This window comes from Tupaia chinensis, unplaced genomic scaffold (assembly GCF_000334495.1).
Source record: "Tupaia chinensis unplaced genomic scaffold, TupChi_1.0 Scaffold000217_1, whole genome shotgun sequence".
NCBI classification, from domain to species: Eukaryota; Metazoa; Chordata; class Mammalia; order Scandentia; family Tupaiidae; genus Tupaia; species Tupaia belangeri.
In genome coordinates, this window is record NW_006159692.1 from 6,300,228 (window position 1) to 6,321,743 (window position 21,516).

General features: G+C 36.1%; 1 protein-coding gene across 3 annotated transcripts in view; it reads left to right on the forward strand.

Moving 5' to 3' along the window:
• The window catches only part of TBC1D12 (TBC1 domain family member 12), a 65,378-nt gene extending 44,426 nt beyond the window's left edge, over positions 1 to 20,952 (forward strand). For all 3 annotated transcript variants that reach the window (XM_006147653.3, XM_014587538.2, XM_027771501.1), the window contains exons 6-12: positions 4,917 to 4,997; positions 9,375 to 9,463; positions 10,123 to 10,194; positions 11,763 to 11,891; positions 12,468 to 12,577; positions 18,597 to 18,855; positions 19,851 to 20,952. In XM_006147653.3, coding sequence (XP_006147715.1) covers positions 4,917 to 4,997; positions 9,375 to 9,463; positions 10,123 to 10,194; positions 11,763 to 11,891; positions 12,468 to 12,577; positions 18,597 to 18,855; positions 19,851 to 19,919 — 809 coding nt within the window. In that variant the 3' untranslated portion in view covers positions 19,920 to 20,952. The remainder of the gene's footprint in view (positions 1 to 4,916; positions 4,998 to 9,374; positions 9,464 to 10,122; positions 10,195 to 11,762; positions 11,892 to 12,467; positions 12,578 to 18,596; positions 18,856 to 19,850) is intronic.
• The last annotated feature ends 564 nt before the right edge of the window (positions 20,953 to 21,516 follow it).

Below are 21,516 nucleotides of genomic sequence, written 5' to 3' on the forward strand. Positions count from 1 at the left end.
CACACACACACACACACACACACACACACACACACACACAGTGTGAATTTTAAGCCACCAGGTCCAGGACTCAAACTGTGGTCTACTATGTGGGAGTCCATTGATGTAACCATTATGCCATCTGCTACTCCCCTACATCTACTTTCTAAGGTTTTTGTTTCCTCCATAAAAAACAGCTTATGCCATATGATTATTCTGTGGACTACTTTTTTTACACTGTAATCTATCTTGAACATTCCTGTCAGTCTGCCGTACTTATACTATAGCTATGTTGTATTCCAGAGTATGACTGTATTATAATTTATTTAACCATTTTCTTTGTGATAATAAAATCAAAGATATGTTAAAACAGCACTGAGTCAGCTCCATAACCTAGTGGTTAAGGCAGTGGATCCCACACAGTTGACCACAGTTTGAGTCCAGTCTCAGTGGCTTGAAAAGCACACAGGGCACATGTGCATGCATGCCCAGAGTACTGATGGAAGGATGGAGGAGAAAGCGTTTCAGTGTGACCACACCCCATCAGAGTTGCTTTCTATCTTTCTGTCTCTCTGTCTCATTCCGGCAAGCACACATACCCAGTGGCAAAATTTAAAAATAATGGGGGTGGGGGCAGCAGGTGGCATGGTAGTGGAGGTGCTGGACTTCCACATAACTGACCACGGTTTGAATCCTAGACTTGGCGACTTAATGTTTTACTTTCCCTCTTTCTCTTTCTCTCTGGTCAGATTAGAAAAAGAATAATAATGGGACCAGCAGATGGCTTGGTGGCTAAGGCGCTGGACACTTCCACATGGTTGACCACAGTTCAAGTCCCAAACTTGGCAACTTGCTTTCTCACTTTCCCTCTCTCTCTGTGTGTGTCTCTAGTCAAATTAAAATAAATGAATGAATAAATAAAATTAAATAAAAAATAATTCTTTCAAAAAATAACAAAATTTAATAAATATTTATTTAAAACAGAATCAAAGTATTGCTGTTTATCACTCAAAAAAGATTAAAATTAATAAGGATTATTCATATGGAGTATGACTAAAAATAATTTAGAAATATTTACCAAAAGTCTCAGAAAATATAATCTTTGACCCCTCCCCCTTATTCAATTTATTTTTGTTTTGAAGAGGTCTTTGCTATAGGGCTCACATGCTCGCCAGAAAGACAGAGACAGACAGAAAGTGAGAAACCACCCCCCCCCAGGGGGGATGGACACCTGCAATCCCTTCTCCTCCATTCTCTCTTGGGATCTTGGGCATGCATACACATGTGCCTGGCGTAAGTTTAAGTCAGTTTTCTCCAGATATAAATGGGTCCGGGACTTGAACCGTGGTCGACTACATGGGGATCCAGCGACGTAGCCATTATGCCAGCTGCTGGTCCCATACTTATTCAATTTCTAAGAATGTAAGGAAATAATCAAGATTGGGTGCAAAAGCTTTTGTATAAGGAGGTTCATTGCCACAATCAGCATCATATATTATTGGACAGAATTACAGCAGAAATCCAAATGTTTATGTTTAGTCTTTAAAGTGATATCAATTTGGGATGTCATGATTCTGTGTGATTTCAAAAATTGCTTTTCAGGGACCAGCAGTTAGCGTAATGGCTATGTTGCTGGACTCCCATGTAGTCAATTGCAGTTCGAGTCCTGGACCCAGTGGCTTCAACTCACCCTGGGTGTGTGTACGTGCATGCCCAAGATCCCGAGAGGAGAATGGAGGGGAAGGGATTGCGGTGTGGCCCTCCCCCCTGGGGGGCGATTTCTCGCTTTCTGTCTCTATGTCTCTCTCTGTCTGGCTAGTTAAAACAGACACATTCAATACAAAGAAAGTTCAGATCAAAAAAAATTACTTTTCATAAGTATCCTGTAGTGAACATGTTATTTTAAAAGAACTTAAAAAAAAATCTTCTAAAATTTAACTTGAAGAAAGAACTAAGGTTTTTAATTTAACTTAAAAAAGGTTAGATTTGGGGCTGGCAGGTGGTGTGGTGGTTGAGGGCACTGAACCTCCCACATGGCTGACCGTGGTTCAAGTCCCGGACCTAGTGACTTGCTTTCTCACTTTCCCTCTCCCTCTCTTTCATTCTGTCACTCTCTGGTCAAATTAAAATACATAATTTTTTTTTTAAAAAAAGATTAGGTTTTACATGGCTTAACTGTTTTCTCCAGATATAAATGAAGTTTTCTTTTGTCTTCTGTGCTTGAAACGGATTAGAAGGAAGTATTGTTACATTATAGTCAGAACTTTCAGACTTTCAGTTAGATTTTTAAAATCCTTAATATTAAGGATTTTTGAATATACTGTGATTGTTTAATATCTTGAATCAGTTTTGCAAACAGGTGAGGTAGTGAAATATTGGTGTTTATTTGAAGTTTAGTTTTTTTAAATTCAATTTTATTTGTCATTTTATTTGCAGACCTTTATTGTCAACTGACTATAGAATGTGAGATATCTTAATAATTTAGATATCAAAATATTGGTTTAATTTGTGCTTTTTTTTTGTTACTGTAATCAAAAGTTCTTTTTAAGCTTGAAATTTATCAAGTTTTATAACTTAGCCAGATCATTTATTTTCAAAATAAGTTTAGATTTTTCTTTATTAAACACTCATATATTCAGGAATGGAATGGGTATTCATTCTCATATTTTTATTTTTTAAATAATTTTTTATTGAACTTGATTTATTTTAATTTGACCAGAAATGGACAGAGAGAGAGAGAGAAGTGAGAAAGCAAGCCACCAGGTCTGGGACTTGAATCGTGGTTGGCCATGAGGGAGTCTAGTTTTCTTAACCTCCACGCCATCTGCTGGCCCCCCGTTCTCATCTTTTTCATTAGTGGTGGGAATGATGCTAAATTTTGATAGAAATAAATTTATTTTTGATAGCTTTGCTTACTTTTAAATGGCTCTAATATTTGACTCTTTACTAATATTTTTTCAGTCATGAAATTTATAGCCACTAGAGAGCAGTAGCTAAGAGTAAGGGCTCTAAAGTCGGTCAAAAGTTGTTAATCTTGGTTCCACTAAATATATTAGATCTGTAACCTTGGGCAAATTACTTAACATCTAGAATCCTTAGTTTTCTTCATCTGTAAAATGGTGGTAAGATTATTAGCTTTCTCAAAGGATCATTTAAATAGATATATGTGATGAATATAAAATTATATTCAATGTACACCTTACTTAGAGTATATATAGTTTCATCATTGTCACAAAACTGAAAGTGATATTTACATTGAAATCAAAGTATTCAGGTCCAAGGTTCTTCAAGTCTGCTTCAGGAATTCACTTTGTAGATACAAAATAAAAATAATACGAAGATCCACACATGTCTTTGAAATGAGATAGAGGTCTGCTTGTTAGAGATAAGTGCTGTGAATTTTTTTTCCCCTGATAAGCCTTCCTTCTTCCAAGGCAGTTTTAAAATTTGGGTAGAATAATGAAAAGCATTTGAAATAAAGTATGGATTTACAATTTGATGCCTGATAACCCCAAATAATTACATGTGCAAAATTTCAAAGTATGTTCATGTCTTTTACCAAATCATTGATAGGGTTGGGCATTAAGTAATAAGAATTTAGTTTGACTTTTTTTCCTCTTAAAATGCATTCTTTCCGAGCAATTGGTATTAATGAGAGAGGACTAGAAGGAAGAAGAGGTAAGAATAGTAAGTTTATTTGAAATCTACCTAGTCAGCTATTTGGTAGTGATCTGACCTTGGCAGTGTGTAATACTGGTTATGGTACAGTCATACATTTTGGAATACTCTGAAGTAGTAAGAATGAAAGCAAGTCTGTATCTAATGTGAAACAATCTCCAATATAACAGATAAGCTACAGATCAGTGCATGTGATGTGCTACTACTTTTTTTTTTTTAAAGAGAATATATGTGTGTATACTTGTGCATGCATATTTTCATCTTTGTAAGAGTTCTTAAAGAGTGCTGATAACTAGTTGCATCCAAGTGAAGGAAATTGATTTTTCACTCTGTACTGTTTTATACTGTTTGATTTTGTTTAAATGTTCATGCATTGCCTTTAAAAATTGTTTAAGTAATTAATGGAAGCAAAAACGTTCTTGGTATTTTAGATGATACATAAATGTTAGTGATTGGGAAATAAGTCTTTTTGTACTGTTCCTTTGTCACTGAAATTCACAATTTAATAATAATTTCGAATATTTGTAATACCTAGTTAGAAAGCAAAGACAATTAAAATTGGATTTTTGAGCAAAGTTTTTAGTCTTCCATCTTCCTGAAGTTTTTATGAGATTGCATATATAGAGACATAATGGTTGTCTCAAAAAGTGACTAGGCACTTAAATTACAAAGATGAGAGACAAAGAGTTTTTGTATGTAGACCCTTACACCAAGTCTGTGTGGAGTGTAGGTAGCTTTAGATAGCAACATCACATTGGAGAAACCAGTTTGAGGAGAGAAAGCAAAACCTAGCTTTTATTAAGGGGTTATCAGACACCAGGAACTTTACATACATTACCTTGTTTAATCATCAGTTACCCTGTAAGTAGGTGTATATTTTCTACAGTTTACAGATGAAGAAAGCTAAGTTCCAGAGTGGTTAAGTAACTTTCTCGAAGTCCACTGGTAGTAAGTGGCAGAGCTGGAATTCGACCCTAGGTCTGACTCCACAGATGACGTCCTGCTGTACTGTACGGCAGCGATGCTCCGTTACAGCGGCATCTCTCTGGCCATCGCACCGCCGTGTCTCCGTTCATTGTCTTTCTGATTGTAGAATGAATAATTTCATTTGTAGGATGAAAGTACTTAATAGATTAAGTGCTTCAATTTGCCACTTTTTCGATATGTCTTATACCAGAGACACCTGACTTATAATAATAGTAAAAATGATGCAAATATATTTCTTTCCTATGATTTATGAATTATCTTTTTCCTCCCAGAACTTTATGAAATCTTTCTCTCAAGAGCAAAAGAACGGTGGAAAAGCTTCAGTGAAACAAGTTCAGAGAATGATACAGAAGGTATGATTTTTTTTTCTTATTTTTTACATAAGAATTTTAGGATAAAAATCCAGTCACTGAAGATAATAGTGTTATTTTATATTATTTTTCAGAAACTGTAGTAATTGCTTTACATGCAGTCTCTCATTTAATCTTAATAATTCTTTTGTGGTTGGTATTATCCTGTATTATGTACCGGGAAAAATGAAGCTTAGAAGCTTAGAGAAGTTAATAACTTTTAACTGGAGAAGCTGGGATATAAACCTAGGTTTGTTGGACTCCAGAGCTCAGAATTTAAATCACAATAGTAAGGCCAGTGGGATGAATTATAGGTAGGCCAGGCTTTTACTTTACTTAAAGATAGATGGTCTTACCTCACTAGTGACCTCCTGGCTCTCCCTCCTCACTGACTTTTATTTTTTTGATAGTATATTTATTTGTATTGTGCCCTATCCTTTATCATTTAACTCACTTATAGCCCTCCTCTTTCCTTCACCCTTGTGACTTTTTTTTTGGGGGGGGGGCTATCATTTTGGAAAAAACAGAGATACTTTTTTCCCATCATCATAGTTTGTTAAAGTTAGGTAAATACATTCAAGCATCTGTTTTGCTTGAATAATGAGGAACTGCCAATCATATTTGTTTTCTTTATTTGTTCTATTTTATAGAAAGCAAATCCTCTTCTTTTGCCTTATAAGTAAAACTTTAAAAATGAACATAGTTTTGAATAAAGAAATAGCACATATCTCATGGTGGTTTTCTATGAATATATAAACAACTCTGCTAAGGCTGGTAGGTGGCATGGTGGTTAAGGACGTTGAACCTCCCACATGGCCGACTATGGTTTGAGTCTCAGACCTGGAGGCTTGCTTTCTCACTTTCCCTCTCTTTCTCACTCTGTCCCTCTCTGGTCAAATTACAGTAAGTAAGTAAGTAAATAAATAAATAAACAAACAAACAAATAAATGACTTATTAAAAAAACTTAAAGAGACCAGTGGGTGGAGTGATAGTTAAGGCGCTGGACACGTCCATGTGGCTGACCATGGTTCGAGTCCCAGACCTGGTGGATTGCTTTTTCACTCTCACTTTCTCTTTCTCTCTCTCTCTCTCTCTTTATCTGTATCTCTGGTCAAATTAAAATAAGTGCATGAATAAATAAAATTAAATGGATAATTCTTTTTAAAAATACTTAAAAAAAAACTCTTGCTAAATTTTTTGAAAACTCTTCTTTTTATTTTAGAAGAGTGAAAGTTAGGGTGGGGAAAATTGACTAAACAAGGTTAGAGAAACAACTTGATTTCTGGAAGAAGCATTCATAATAAGTATCATCCTGAGGCCTATTAGCTATGTCAGCTATTGTGGGGAACTAAAAATGCAAGGAAGGTGAAAATGTAAGAAGCCTCAGCTATTTCATCATTTTTAAGAAAACTTCTAGGGATCAACAAATAGCGTTATGGTTATGTTGCTGGACTCCCACATAGTTGACCACAGTTCAAGTCTTGGACTCCTCAGCTTGAAACTCACACCAGATGTGCGTGTGTGCATGCCCAAAATCTCAAGAGGAGAATGGAGGAGAAGGGATTATGGCATAGCCACCCCCCCAGGGGGTGATTTCTCAATTTCTGTCTCTCTGGCGAATGCACATGCTCTACAACAAAAAATCTCTCTCTCTCTAAAAATAAATAAATAAATAAAAAACAAAACTTACTTTTATAAGGTATTAAAATTAAAAAAAATTAAAGTATTATTTAATTTAATTTAATTTTAATTTGACCTGAGTGAGAGAGGGAGAAAGCAAGAGAGAGAGAGGGAAAGTGAGAAAGCAAGCTGTTAGGTCTGGTAATCGAACTGTTGATTTGATAGGTTGGCCATGTGGAAGTCCAGTGCCCTTAACTACCACACCACCTCCTGGTCCCAAGGTATTGAAATTTTAAGAATTATAAGTATTTAATTTTGAGATTTTCAACATAAGTAAATAATTGAATGTTGTACGTAAGTAGAAATTACTTGAAGATAATGAAGAGTTGTTCAAATCAGCAGCAGTATTCTATTTAAATTATTGCATTCTTATTTCCTGAATGTTTATAATTTGCATTTATAATTAAAATTTTTGGCCATTATCCTTTCAGTTACTGTTTCTGCCCTCTATCTTTGCTTTCCTTCAAATACTCTATGTGTGTAGTAGACTATTAACAGTGTTCTCAGAGCCTCCTATACTTACTATTTTTAATTTTTTTGTATCTCTGCTTCAGTGGAATGATTTTTATTGCTCTATAGTCAAGTTCATCAATCCTTTCTTCTGCGCAAATCAGACTGATACTAAATCTGTCCATGATATTTTTAAGTTTTTTTGTTTTTTTGTTTTTTTTTTAGAGAGAGATTTTGTTATAGGATGTGTATGTTCGCCAGAGAGATAGAGAGACAGAAATACCAAAAGCAAGAAATCATCCCACAGGGGGAATGGCCACACTGCAACCCTTTTTCCTCCATTCTCCTCTCAAGATTTTGGGCACACATACATACATGCCCGGCATGAGTTTTAAGCCACCAGGTCCAGGTCTTGAACCATGGTTGACTACGTGGGAGTCCAGAGACATAACCATTATACCATTTGCTGGTCTCTGTCCATGAATATTTTATTTCAAATATTATACCTTATAATTTTAGACTGTCTTCTTGGTTCTTTTTATGTATTCTATTTCTTTGCTGACATTCTTTGTCTTTCCATCATATATATTTCCCTCCCTTTTCCCTCTATTTTTTGCAACATTTATAACAGATAATGTTGTTGTCCGTTGGTTATAATACTATAATACTGGATCATCTGCAGGCCTGCTATTCTTGACTTGTTTTCCCCTAGATTATAAGTCACATGTTTTAACTTCATGTGTATACCAGACATCTTATTAGTTTGTCAGGAAAGTCACAATGTATTTTTTTATGCAAAAATATATCATGACTTTCCTGATGACCCAATATATAAAGAGAATATAAAACTGATGCTGATGGGGACCAGCAGTTGACGTAATGGCTATGTTGCTGGACTCCCATGTAGTCGACCGTGGTTTGAGTCCTGGACCCGGTGGCTTAAACTCATGCCAGGCACGTGTGTGTGTGCGTGCCTAGGAGCCCGAGAGGAGAATGAAGGAGAGGGGATTGTGGCGTGGCCATGTCCTCTGGGGGGTGATTTCTTGCTTTCTGTCTCTGTCTCTCTTTCTAGTGAGTGAATGCGCCCTATAGCAAAACCCTCTCAAAAAAAAAAAAATGCTGATGTTTCTCCTGCAGAGGAAGCATACTCTTTCCTGTTGGATAATGGTTTGGGTGTATCACTTGAATTCAGTCAATAATTGAGCTATGCCAGGGCATGGTTTCAGCTTCAGATAGATGTATTTCATCTTGGATTTCAGATTTCATGGTGGGTAGAACTGTCTTCTTTTGATTACAAATTTCTGCCTTCAGTGAGACAATTTCCCAAGAATGCTATGATTTTTGACTGATTTCATTTCTGCCTTTACAGGGTGATGACCTTAATCGGCAAAATTTGTATAGGGGAAAGCCAGATATACATTGAGAGCTCTTCCAAATGCTTATCTGTAACATAAGTCTTATTTAGCCATGAAAAGTTCTTGATTTCTCTTATCTCCAAGCAGAGGACTTTTGACTGTGGCAAACTCGATCCTATGCCCATGGCAGATTACCCCTAGAAACAAAAATAGCCTCTGGTATCTACTGACATAGGAGAGACTCTTCCTTTTTTGTATTTAAATCCTTAGACTTCTGCATATCTACAGCTCTCTGATGGTATTTTAAAAATATGGCACTTGTGGGACCAGCAGATGGCAGAATGGTTACTTTGCTGGACTCCCACATGATCAACTGCAGTTCAAATCCTGAACCCATTGGCTTAAAACTCAAGTGGAGTACATGTGCACGCATAGCCAGAATCCCAAGAGGAGAATGGAGGAAAAGGGATTGCAGTGTTGCCATCTCCCCTCAGGGGTAGTCTCTTGCTTTCTGTCTCGCTGTCTCTCTCTCTCCCCTGAGCTCACGTACCCTATAGCAAAAATCTATCAGGAAAAAAAAAAAAAAGAAAATGTATTTGTAATTATTTCTTTCTCCTAGATGTTATTGAGGGAATGATAAGGTGCTTCTATAAAAACTGCAAGGAGGAATATTTCACTATATAACTTTCTGATAAATGCATTAATATATTTTTTAATATAAGGGACTCTTAAATTCTAGTAAAAGCAGTGTGGCATTTCTGAAAATTTCTTGATTATTCAGTTTTTAACTTTCATTAAATAATACATGTACTATGTGATCTTTCTGCGTTTGTGAAATTGAACTTGTTATATAGCCAAGAGATCACTTGAATTTTATTTACTTGACAAATGCAGGTGTTTCTGTTGCTGATAGAGAGGCCAGTCTGGAATTAATTAAGTTGGACATATCCCGTACATTTCCATCTCTGTACATCTTTCAGAAGGTAAGATTTTTCTAACCAGCTTGTACTTTTTTTTTTTTTAAAGAAATCTTTTAATAGCCAAGGGAAAAAAATTCTCTATTTAAAAAGGAAAAAACTATACAAGCTGAGGACCTTTATGTAAAAAGTATAAAAAATTTTTGGCCCAAAACTTAAAATTTCTCAGGATTACCATTGAAATGGAGGAAATTCAATTTTTTTGTACAAAGCTATTATGAACTTGCTCTTTATGAGAAGGGAAATTGCTTCATATTTTACTCAGGTCTTTATAAATTGAATTAGTCTGTCTTTAGAGTGATAAAAAGGAAATGAAATAAAATTTTATTAAAATTAATACAGCTTTATTTAATAGAGCTTGATAGTCTTTTGCTAAAATGATATGAAACAGCAAAATCAAGATGTCCTTAGAATTGTCATAAACTGTATAGCTTATATACATCAGTTGAGTTTATTTGGCTTTTTTTGTTTGGAATTAAGTATGTTTTATTAATAATTTAGAAAACATTTTGATAAAATACATTAGAATGTTTTTTGATACTTATGAAATACACTGAAGACTAGTGTGTTTACAAAATACACAGTTTGTAAACATGTTATACAAGAATAAACTTAGAGACAATTATTTGTAAAGTTGCAAATTTCACTTTTTTGTCTTTTTGAAGGGTGGCCCATATCACGATGTCTTACATAGCATCTTAGGGGCATATACATGTTACAGACCTGATGTTGGTTATGTAAGTATTTACTTCAGTCTTTTCTTTACCATCAACATTTTACCTATACTCTTTTCAAAATATCTTATATTGCGGGGCCAGCAGTTGGCGTAATAGCTATGTCGCTGGACTCCCATGTAGTTGACTGCGGTTCGAGTCCTGGACCCAGTGGCTTAAAACTCATGCCAGGTGCGTGTGCGTGCATGCCCAAGATCCCGAGAGGAGAATGGAGAAGAAGGGATTGCGGCGTGGCCATCTCCCTCGGGGTGATTTCTTGATTTCCATCTCTCTCTGGCTGGTGAGCACACATGCCTTATAGCGAAAACCTCCAAAAAAAAAAAAAAAAAAGAGAATCTTATATTGTGATTAATTAAAACATCTAGTTGGGCCGGCAGGTGGCATGGAGGTTAAAGGTGTTGGACTCCCACATGGCCAACTGTGGTTCAAGTCCTGGACCTGGTGGCTTGCTTTCTTACTTTCCCTTTCTCTCTCTCTATCTCTCTTTGGACAAATAAAATAATAATAATAACAAATGGAATTAAATAAATAAATAATTCTTTTTAAAAATCTAATAATTATATCTGGTATACTTTCACTTAAAGGCACCTTATTAACCTGATATACTCATAAAATTTGGGAATATACTGTTACTGTTATTACACATGATAATGATATTTTTAGAATACATTTCCATTATATTGTATCTTTTTAACTTTTTTTTTTTTAACTCTGGAGATACAGATTGATCTTAGGTTAGATTGATCTTAGGTTATGGAATTTATGTACTATGATCACTATATAACTAACCTGGGAATATCAAGGCCCCCTGGCAAACCAGGCAGCCAAATCACTTACTTTATGGAACAAGGCTAGTACAGACTGTAATGGAATATATTTTGTTATGTGATTTAACAGCATAGGTCTTTTTTCCTTCCTTTTATTATAAGTTTTTGCCATATGGCATGCACACTCTCCAGAGAGACAGACAGTGAGAGGGAAAGTGAGAAATCACCCTTAGAAGGGCAGTTCACGCTACAGTCCCTTCTCCTCATTCTTCTCTGAGGACTTTGGGCACACACAGACATGCGCTCGGTATGATTTTTAAGGTGCCAAGTCCAGATACAAACCATGGTCAGCCATGTGGAAGTCTTAACACCTTAAAGACTACACCACCTGCTGGCCCTGACAGCTAGATTTTTAACTGTGTAAATGAATGGCATATGTTCAATCTATTAATAGATTCTGTAAAAGGGACCAGCAGTTAGCATAATGGCTATGTCGCTGGACTCCCACGTAGTCGACCACGGTTCGTGTCCCGGACCCGGTGGCTTAAAACTCACGCCGGGCGCGTGTGCGTGCGTGCCCAAGATCCTGAGAGGAGTATGGAGGGATTGCATCACAAGGACAAGAAATGTGAAATAAGGGTGATTTTATAGTAGTTAGGGATTTTCTGTATTTACCTTCACAGGAGAGAAAAAAAAAGAAATCTTGGTTAATTATACCTTGTATTGTCACTATGTTTCAGAAGTACAGTAAATAATGTATAGAATTATTGTAAATAATTTTGATTAATTTATTTCCCTTTGAAGGTACAAGGGATGTCCTTCATTGCTGCAGTACTCATTCTCAATTTGGAAGAGGCAGATGCCTTCATTGCATTTGCCAATCTCCTGAATAAGCCATGCCAACTGGCCTTCTTCCGTGTGGATCACAGCATGGTATGGTTCATTTGCAGTAGATTGTGTTCTCCTTTGCATATTTCTGTACTCTGATGCCCTCTTAAAATGAAAAACAGTAATTATGGGACCAGCAGATGGCGTAATGGTTATGTTGCTAGACTCCCACTTAGTCGACTGTGGTTCGAGTCCCAGGCCCTGTCTTGAAACGCATGCTGGGTTCGTGTGTGTGTGTGTGTATGTGTGTGTGTGTGTGTGTGCCCAAGATCCCAAGAGAAGAATGGAGAAGGGATTGCAGCCTCACCATCTCCAAAGAGGGTGATTTCTTGCTTTCTGTCTCTCCATCTTTCTCTCTGTCTCTCTGGTGAGTGCACTTGCCCTATAACAAAAATCTCTCTTAAAAAACAAAACAAAATAAAAGAATGAAAAACAGTAATTAGAATACTGAGATAGCCTGATCTAAAATATAAACTATCCAGTGAATTGTAATATTATGAGTGATTGGTGAGAGGACTCAGAAAAAAAGTGCTAATAATAGGATTGTCTATTGATGTTTTAAGGTTTTCTCTGTATCTAGAGTATACTCATTGATAATTTTATTGATTTTTCTATCTGTAGATGCTGAAGTATTTTGCAACATTTGAAGTATTCTTTGAAGAAAATCTCTCCAAATTATTTCTTCATTTCAAGTCTTACAGTCTTACACCAGATATATATTTGATAGACTGGTAAGTCATAACATATAATAATGAAAAGGAAGTATAACTTTTCAAGCATTAGGAAGTAGAGTAAATCTCACACAAAGGAAAGTACATATGAAGAACCTTCCCCTATAAACAGGGAAACTTCTGCATCTCTGTGCAGGTGTGTTTGATTAAGAGCATGGACTCTGGGTCGAAATCAAAATCTTTCCATTTGTGTTTTAGTTTATAAAATGGGAATAACTACATATAGTATCTATATCTTGAGTTGTAGTGAAGGCATTTCGGTTTATAAAGTGGGAATAAAGTGTATTCACACACACACACACACATATATTGTATCTTGAGTTGTTGTGAGGATATTTTATATGGATTATCTCATTCAGTGCCTAACAGTACTAAGCTCTCAGAAGTTTAGTTGCTATTCCTTTATTGTTTTTAATATACAAGGGCTTGTGATAGTTATAATGGTATTTCTTTCCTGAGGGCTTTGTGTGTTTCAAGGCTTTATCCAGCATCAAAATGATGCCTTACTTAAGTGTTAAATGTCTTTCCTCATCCTTCCAATCCAAGATGTCTCTTAACTTGGAGGATTTGCCTGGCAAGCACTAGTTAGTTGATTATAGAATGGTTGGTAAATTTTGCCAAAGAGCTGAAGCAGCTGATTGTAAGATAGGTTATTAATAGTATATATGGAATTGGGACCAGCAGATGGTGTAATGTTTACATCGAACTCCTATGTAGTCGACGGCAGTTTGAGTCCTGGACCCGGTGGCTTAAAACTCACACTGGGTATGTGTGCGTGCATGTCCAAAATTCCAAGAGGAGAATGGATTGTGGCGTGGCCATCTCCCCTCTGGGGGGTAATTTATCACATTCTGTCTTCTGTCTCTCTAGTAAGCACACATACCCTATAGCAAAAACCTCCCTAAAAAGCTGAGATGGCTACTAAACTTGAGCTGTGAAATATTGCTCTCAGGGCCTAGAAATGAAGATACTCTGCTGGGACTTCTCCCTCCATATTCATTTCTAGTGGGAAAGGAACAAACCCAGACCCATCCTGAGATGGCTACTGAACTTGAGCTGTGAAATACTGCTTTCAGGGACTAAAAATGAGGATACTCTGCTGAGACTTCTCCCTCCATTCATTTCTAGTGGGTAGGGCTACCGCTGTATTCTTCTCTGTCTTTCTGTCTCTCTGTGTCCATGTCTTTTTTTTTTTTTTTTTTAAGGTAAAGTATTCTCTGGGCTCTCAAGCCCCTCCTTTATCATGCTAATTTTTGCCTTTGCCCCTCCCATTTAGGAAAGGCACAAAGCCAGGCCCTCAGCTATGAAATACTACTTTTGGGGACCAGCAGTTGACTTAATGGCTATGTCACTGGACTCCCATGTAGTCGACTGTAGTTTTTGAGTCCTGGACCTGGTGGCTTAAACTCACGCTGGGCATGTGTGCGTGTGTGGGTGCCCAAAATCCAGAGAGGAGAATGGAGGAGAAGGGATTGTGGCATGGCCATCCCCCCTGGGGGGGTGATTTCTCGCTTTCTGTCTCTGTGTCTTTCTGGCTAGTGCAGGCACCCTATAGCAAAAAAAACAAAAACAAAACAAAACAAAAAAACCTCCCCATCCCCCCAAAAATATTGCTTTTACGTGACACACATGTGAAATGTGGTTTTCATTTTTGCTTTTTAAAATTAAAATTAAAATATAAATATTTTTATTGCCTTTTTCCCTTCATTTTCCTTTTTTCTTCTTTCCTCTTCTCTAATTCTTTTCCTTTAACTTCATTCCTTGGCTGCTCAGCCTCAATGCACTGAGTGTCCCCATCCCCCCAAAAATATTGCTTTTACGTGACACACATGTGAAATGTGGTTTTCATTTTTGCTTTTTAAAATTAAAATTAAAATATAAATATTTTTATTGCCTTTTTCCCTTCATTTTCCTTTTTTCTTCTTTCCTCTTCTCTAATTCTTTTCCTTTAACTTCATTCCTTGGCTGCTCAGCCTCAATGCACTGAGTGTCTAGACAGATCAAAGTGAGCAGTATCCAAACATCTGAATATGATTAGGATCAGAATATTCCTCAATTCCCACTGAATCTGATGCAGAAAGGGTGAAAAACGGACCGGAAGAGAGATTGTGGATCACCTCCTCCTGCACGTCTCTGAATGCTCAGATTGAACTTGAAGATTTAGGAAGAAATGCACAATCCGTCAGATGAATAGAAATCACTGCAGGCTCACAAGAAATATGAGAAAGCAAGAAAATACCTCTCCTCCAAGGGAAAAGAATAACTCCTCTTCATCCTCAGATGGTACAGTGGAACTCACGAAAATGTCAGATAAAGAATTTAGAATATTCATAGTGACAAAGCTAACAAAGATGAAAGAGAAGAGAGAAAATGAACTGCAGAAGAGGCAGGAGAAAGGAGCTCACGAGTTCCAGGAGGTGAGGAAGTTCTTGCAAGATCTGAAAGAGGAAATATACACAATAAAAAGAATCAGATGGAATTGTTAGAGAAGGCTATAAAACAGGAACTCAAAACCTCCCTTGAAAATATTAAAAGCAGACTAGATCATACAGAAAATCTAATCTCAGCTGTAGAAGATAGAATCATTGGCTTAGAAAAATCTACCACAAAGACTGAGAAAATTGAAAAAAAAATGAGAATAATACATGAGAAATACTAGATACTATCAAATGTCCAAACATTTGATAGTTGGTATTCCAGAAGGCAAAGAGACTCATAAGGGCATCTATTCCTGAAAGAGAACTTAACAACCCAGAGAGGCATTTGAAGATCCAGATCCAAGAATTACAAAGGACTCCAAATAGAATCAGCCCAAGATCTTCTCCAAGACACATTATAGCCAGATTGACCAAAACTACAGACAAAGACAAGGTACTAAGATTGGCAAGAGAGAAATACCAAGTTACCTACAAAGGATATATCCCATCAGGTTCACAATGGGAAACAATGCGAGCAAGGAAAGGGAAAATATATTCAAAGTGTTAAGGGAAAGCAATTTCAACCAAGAATACTGTACCTGGCAAGATTATCCTTCATATGGGAAGAAAAGACAAGGACATTCTCAGATAAACAAAACCTAAAGAATTTACCAATACCGTATACCAACTTTCCAAGAAGTTCTGAAGGCAGTGCTATACCAGGAGAACTAAATACAAACACACAGAAATAAGAGTTCAAAAACAACTGAGAAAATGGCCAACTTAATGGTAGGAACAAGCCTGGAGTTGAATGTTATATCCCAGAATTTAATCAGTAATATTGGACCACAACAGAAGACAGATTAAGTACATGAGACTGAACTGGTGAAATAGAATATTAGGACTTTTGACTAAAACATTACTGATTTTCTTCTATACTTGTTTTCCGGATTTAAGGATTTTTATCTTGTCTTGAGCTGCCAATAGGTTCATATACCTACTATGTGAACAGAATCCTAACCTGTTTCCTGGCTTTAAGTCTTAAGCAAAGCTCTCTTAGCATTTCTTTGATTTTGATTTATTAAAGGTAAAAATGCTTTTCTTGAAATTAAAAAATGCCTATTTAATAACCACAGTAAGCTATATAGTATCAGCTAGGTGCTACTTTATAGTATATTCATTATACTCAGAATTTCATGCCTAAAGTCAGACATGTATCAGACATGTATTCACAGATATGTATATACCAGCTGAACTTGCTATTGAAAGTATTTAGATTATTTAAGAAATTGTGTGAATCAATAAAATGTAGGGGGAAAGAGGAATGGAAAACAGGTGTAGACACCAGAGATCGTGTGGGAGGAGGGTGGGAAATGGTAGAGGGTGAGAAATAGGGGGAAAATACGTGTGTGTGTGTAATATATATATATCATATGAGAAATGGGGGGAAATATGTGTGTGTGTGTGTGTGTGTGTGTGTGTGTGCGTGTGCGTGTGTGTGTATGAAACTAGAAATGGAAAATTATCAACGATGGTATGTATGATTAAGCTACTATGCAGTATATTCTGGATGGGAAATCACATTTTGTAGGCTGTGACTGTGCAGTGAATGAATGTAAAATTAATTAAAAATAAAAAAAAAACTCCCTAAAAAAGTATATATGGAATATTTGATCTTTTAAGTCTCAATTGTTCAAAACCCAGTGGGTTTAATATAAATGAAATTGAACTTTAGTATTAAAAAAAAATGGTATTGACCAAATATGATGTCTTCCCAGTTGTTTGGGCCTTATTTTATTCAAGTTTTCTTTAAAAGTAAGTTATTTTTCAATGTGTTCTCTTTCATCCCCACTAAGAATATTAGAGTTCCTTTGAGAAGGACCCAAGATAATGAGGAGAAAGAAGGTTTTATGTCATGAGATCCAAAGAGCCAAGATCAAATAATAGTTCTGTGAGGAATCGAGGAAAAAAATCCTTAGTGGGGACCAGCAGATGGCGTAATGGTTATGTTGCTAGACTCCATGTAGTTGACTGCAGTTTGAGTCCTGGATCTGGAGGCTTAAAAAAAAACTCACGCCAGGCGTGTGTGTGCGTGCCCAAAATCCCAAGAGGAGAATGGAGGAGAAGAGATTGCGGGGTGACCTTCTCCCCTGGGGAGGCAGGTGGTTTTTTGCTTTTTGTCTCTCTGTCTCTCCATCTCTCTGGCAACTGCATGCACCTATAGCAAAAATCTCTCTTAAAAAAAAAAACAAAGCAAAACAAAACCCTTAGTGGTCAGCACTGAGGAATGTGAATACAAGCTATGTCAGGATCATAACTGATATAGGAAACAGGCTAAAAATAATGATGAATGAGTGCTGTGTGCAAGAAATTGTGCCTAGCTGTCCTTACCAGTTCTCATTGAACAGTGAGTTAGTAGTCTTTGACTACCAATAGTGTATCTATAGTTTAAGAAGGCAAGGTGGACTTTCATTTCACTCTCTCTCTCTTGAGCTTATTACATACAAATCCAGAATCTTTTTGTAAGAAAGGAGGGAATTAAGTGGCAGTGCTACAAGGTTTGTTTGTTTTGGCAGAGAACCTTTAGCTCCCTTCATTAATTCTACCAACACTACCTTAAATAAATGCACAAACCTTATTTTTAAAATTGTGTACTTTATTTGCCAAGCAACATCAAGGCAAGTCCTTAGCATCTACTCTCTTCACTTCCCCTATCTGAATGTCACCCAGAGAACTACTGGGTAAAGAATCACAGTCAGACATTGTTAGAAAGGATGGGAAAAACCATATTGGTGATTCTGCTGAAAGTGTACACAAATGAAACAATGGATGTCTGTGTAAGTATGTTACTCAAGAAAGCACAACTAATAAGTTTAAAATTTAAGATTCAAATTCAGGCATTCTGGCTTCAGAATCTAAACTCTTAACCATTAAACTATTCTCCTACTCTAGTTTGTATTAAGTTATATCTCTATGTAAGGTTGCAAATTCACATAATTTCCTTGTTTATTACTCAGTTTCCCACTACTGAAGTTTAAGGGAAGAAGCAATACTTGCCCTTTTAAAAATATTGTAAGAGGTCATGTGTGCTTGCCAGAGAGGAAGAGAGAAAAGCACCCCCTCACCCCAGGGGGATGTGGTCACACCACAATCCTTCCCCCCACACATCTGGCCAGGATTTGGGGCACACGCACATATGCACCCAGTGTGTTTTTCAACCAGCAGTACCAGATTTGAACTGTACTGGCCATGTGGGACCCAGCTCCCTATATATAGTGCCTTAGCCACTCTGCTAAAAGGCCAGCTCCATATTTGCCTTTTAAATCTGGCTGGTGGCATGGTGGTTACGATGCTGGACTCCCACATGGCTGACTGAGGTTCAAGTCCTGGATATGGCAGCTTGCTTTCTCGCTTTCCCTTTCTCTATGTCTCCCTCCCTCTGGTCAAATTTAAAAAATAATAATAACAAATAACATAAAAAACAATTCTTAAAAAATAAATCTGTAATTAAAACAGTATTTGTTTTTATAGAAATATTTGATAAGTGATTAAATCAATGAATGGAAAAAAAATGTGATGACTATTTTCTCCCCTAATTTTAGGATCTTCACACTATATAGCAAATCACTCCCGCTTGATCTGGCCTGTCGAGTCTGGGATGTATTCTGCAGAGATGGGGAGGAGTTTTTATTTAGGACTGGATTAGGAATCCTCCGATTATATGAAGATATTCTTCTACAGATGGACTTTATTCATATAGCACAGTTTCTCACTAAATTGCCAGAAGATATCACATCAGAAAAACTGTTCAGCTGCATTGCAGCCATTCAGATGCAGAATAGCACCAAAAAATGGACTCAGGTAGAGTGACATTTTGCTACCTCTAGTTGCCATATTAAAATAATCAATTGAGTTTGTGAAAAAAAAATGACATATTTCTCAAATTTAGTATTTAAGTTAAAAAGTACATATCTTTTAAGAATACTTTTTGGTTTTGAAGAATGAGTTGAAAACAGATTGTTGCTTTTTCACCTATCTAAACCCCGGGTCTTTTTATATAAGTCCAGTGATATTTTTTGAATTTTGTGAAGTACAACTTACAATAGTCATTTATTTGCCAGAGCAGTTATTTAGTTCCTTTGGCATTTTAAATAGATAATGATTTTGTTAAACACCTGCTGTGTGCTAAGGGTTTACAATAGTAAAAACATATGATCCTGGCATTATGGTTAGTGTTTTTCTTAAAACTTTGCCAGAGGGTACATGTACTTTGAGATAGAAAGAGAGAAAGTGAGAAAGCACCCACCATGGGGGTTGGTCATGCCACAATCCCATCTCCATTTTTTCCCTCCTGTTGGGATTTTGGGCACGCATGCACATGTGTCCCACATGTTTCCCAAGCTGTAGGGTCTGGGACTTAAACTGTGCAATTGTTCACATGGGATCCAGTGCCTTAACCACCATGTCACTGGCTGGCTCCAGATGCTAGTCTTGTTAGGAAAACAAACATACTAGGAAGGATGTTAGGTGACATAAAATACAGCATTGTCTCTTGATTCTTGAATGATACAGACAATCGGCATTTTAAATTTAGTTTTATTGCTTAAAAAATTAAATGTCAGAATATTGGACCAGAAAACACTGTTACCAAATAATAATTCAGAATACTTGGCAATCAATGAAAACTGTAATCTAATCATGTTCTATAAAATTAAATTTAATAAAACAAGATAATTTGAGAATGGCAGTCTGCCAGGGGAGAATTAAGTATACTAAAGCTTATTCATGCTTATAAACTATAGATATTTAAATCTCTTAGTTTTTGAAGATTAATATTTATTTTATATAATTTCCAGGTCTTTGCATCTGTAATGAAGGATATTAAAGAAGGAGACAAGAACAATAGTCCTGCTCTGAAAAGCTAATCTTCAAAATTAAGACTAAATTTAAAGAATGTTTTTTTGGAGAACAGTTTTTTGTTTCCTACATAAAAAGCATGGAAGAAAATGTTGGAGAAATATGAAAGAATCAAGAGGCGAATACTGCTCATTTTAAAGTTCATGACTGAAATAAATAACTTATTGACAGTATTAATGAAAAATATTTTATAGGGAGAGCCATTTTTCCATGGAAAAAGTTGAAATGGCTAGTTCATACTCCATAATTTGGAGTGAACAATTTAATGCAATAAATTTTTAAAATAAATTTGGAGATTTCAAATTTTTACATCTTTTATTTTTTAATAATTATCACAGAGGCACTTTGGGGTCAGAGTAGAATTGTTAAATATTACTTTGACCTCCAAAATATTATAATACAGATGATATCTCCAGTTTTGACCTTTGAAGATGTTGTAGACCAAGAATAAGCAACTTTAGTTATAAATCACTTGTCACTGAAGATATTGTTTATTGTCATTTACAGGTTAGGGCAGATGTGGGTTATCTGGTAACTACGTATATTGGGAGATTGTTTATTGTTTGTTTAAGTGTTTTCCACAGTATCCTGTCTGTCATGTCTATTTGTTTTTGAAGGGAAATTCTTTCTCTTCCTTAAGGAATTCCTATTACTCAAAAGAATTTTAGCCTTTCTGTTTCTAGTCTAACTGTTCATCTAGTAATTTAGTAAATAACTAGTAGAAAAAAGTTCTTTGCACTTTAGTGGACTAAAGACTTGACTTTGGGAGTAAGTCCAAAGAGAAAAATGAAGTTTTTCACTGGTAGGAGTAAAAAGTAATAAACCCTAAGAGTCTTAGATAGTATGCCACTTGGCAAGATTTTAAGTTTTTTAGTTAAAATTCCTCCACCATCTATGAAAACAAAATTTGGTAATTCCAGTTTGAAATTTGAAATCTTAATATATGGCTAAGCCTATGACTTCTAAAGCACTATGCATAATTTTTACTAATAAGTGGAAATAGAGTAAAGGAGGTCAAATTAATTTTGTTTTAGTCTAACTTTGCTGGCATTGTGGATCAAATCATCCTTAATCATTGATAAATTGACATTAAATTTATTGTATTTGTTTTAATTTTTGAATCTAAACACATCACTTTGAGTATTATGAGTTATACCTATATAGAACACACTATTTGATTAGTAATTAGACTTATAGTGTGTTTTTATGTTGCAGTTTGGTTTGAAACAACACTTAAGCACACTATTTCTGTTAGTGGTATATAGTCTTCAAACTAACAAGCCTGAGAGCCTTGTTAGTGTAGTGACTGCCTCGTTAGGAGTATGGGGGACCAGAGGGTGCCCATATATTTTTACCCTATGGGTCATTCTAGCCTAAGGGCTAGTAGTGGAACCTTTGGAATTAACTCTGTGAAGGGGCTTGATTAGTGGAAACTGGTAGTGTAATAAATAGTAAGGGAGTATCCAGGGTCTTAATAGGGTTTAGGACAACCTTATAACTCTGGTAACTACTTCCTTGGTATTGGTGCCCCTGATAGAGGGAATGTAACCTCTGGCAGTAATCTCTTTGAGGTTATACTACCTGCCTAAATTTAATTTTATTTTT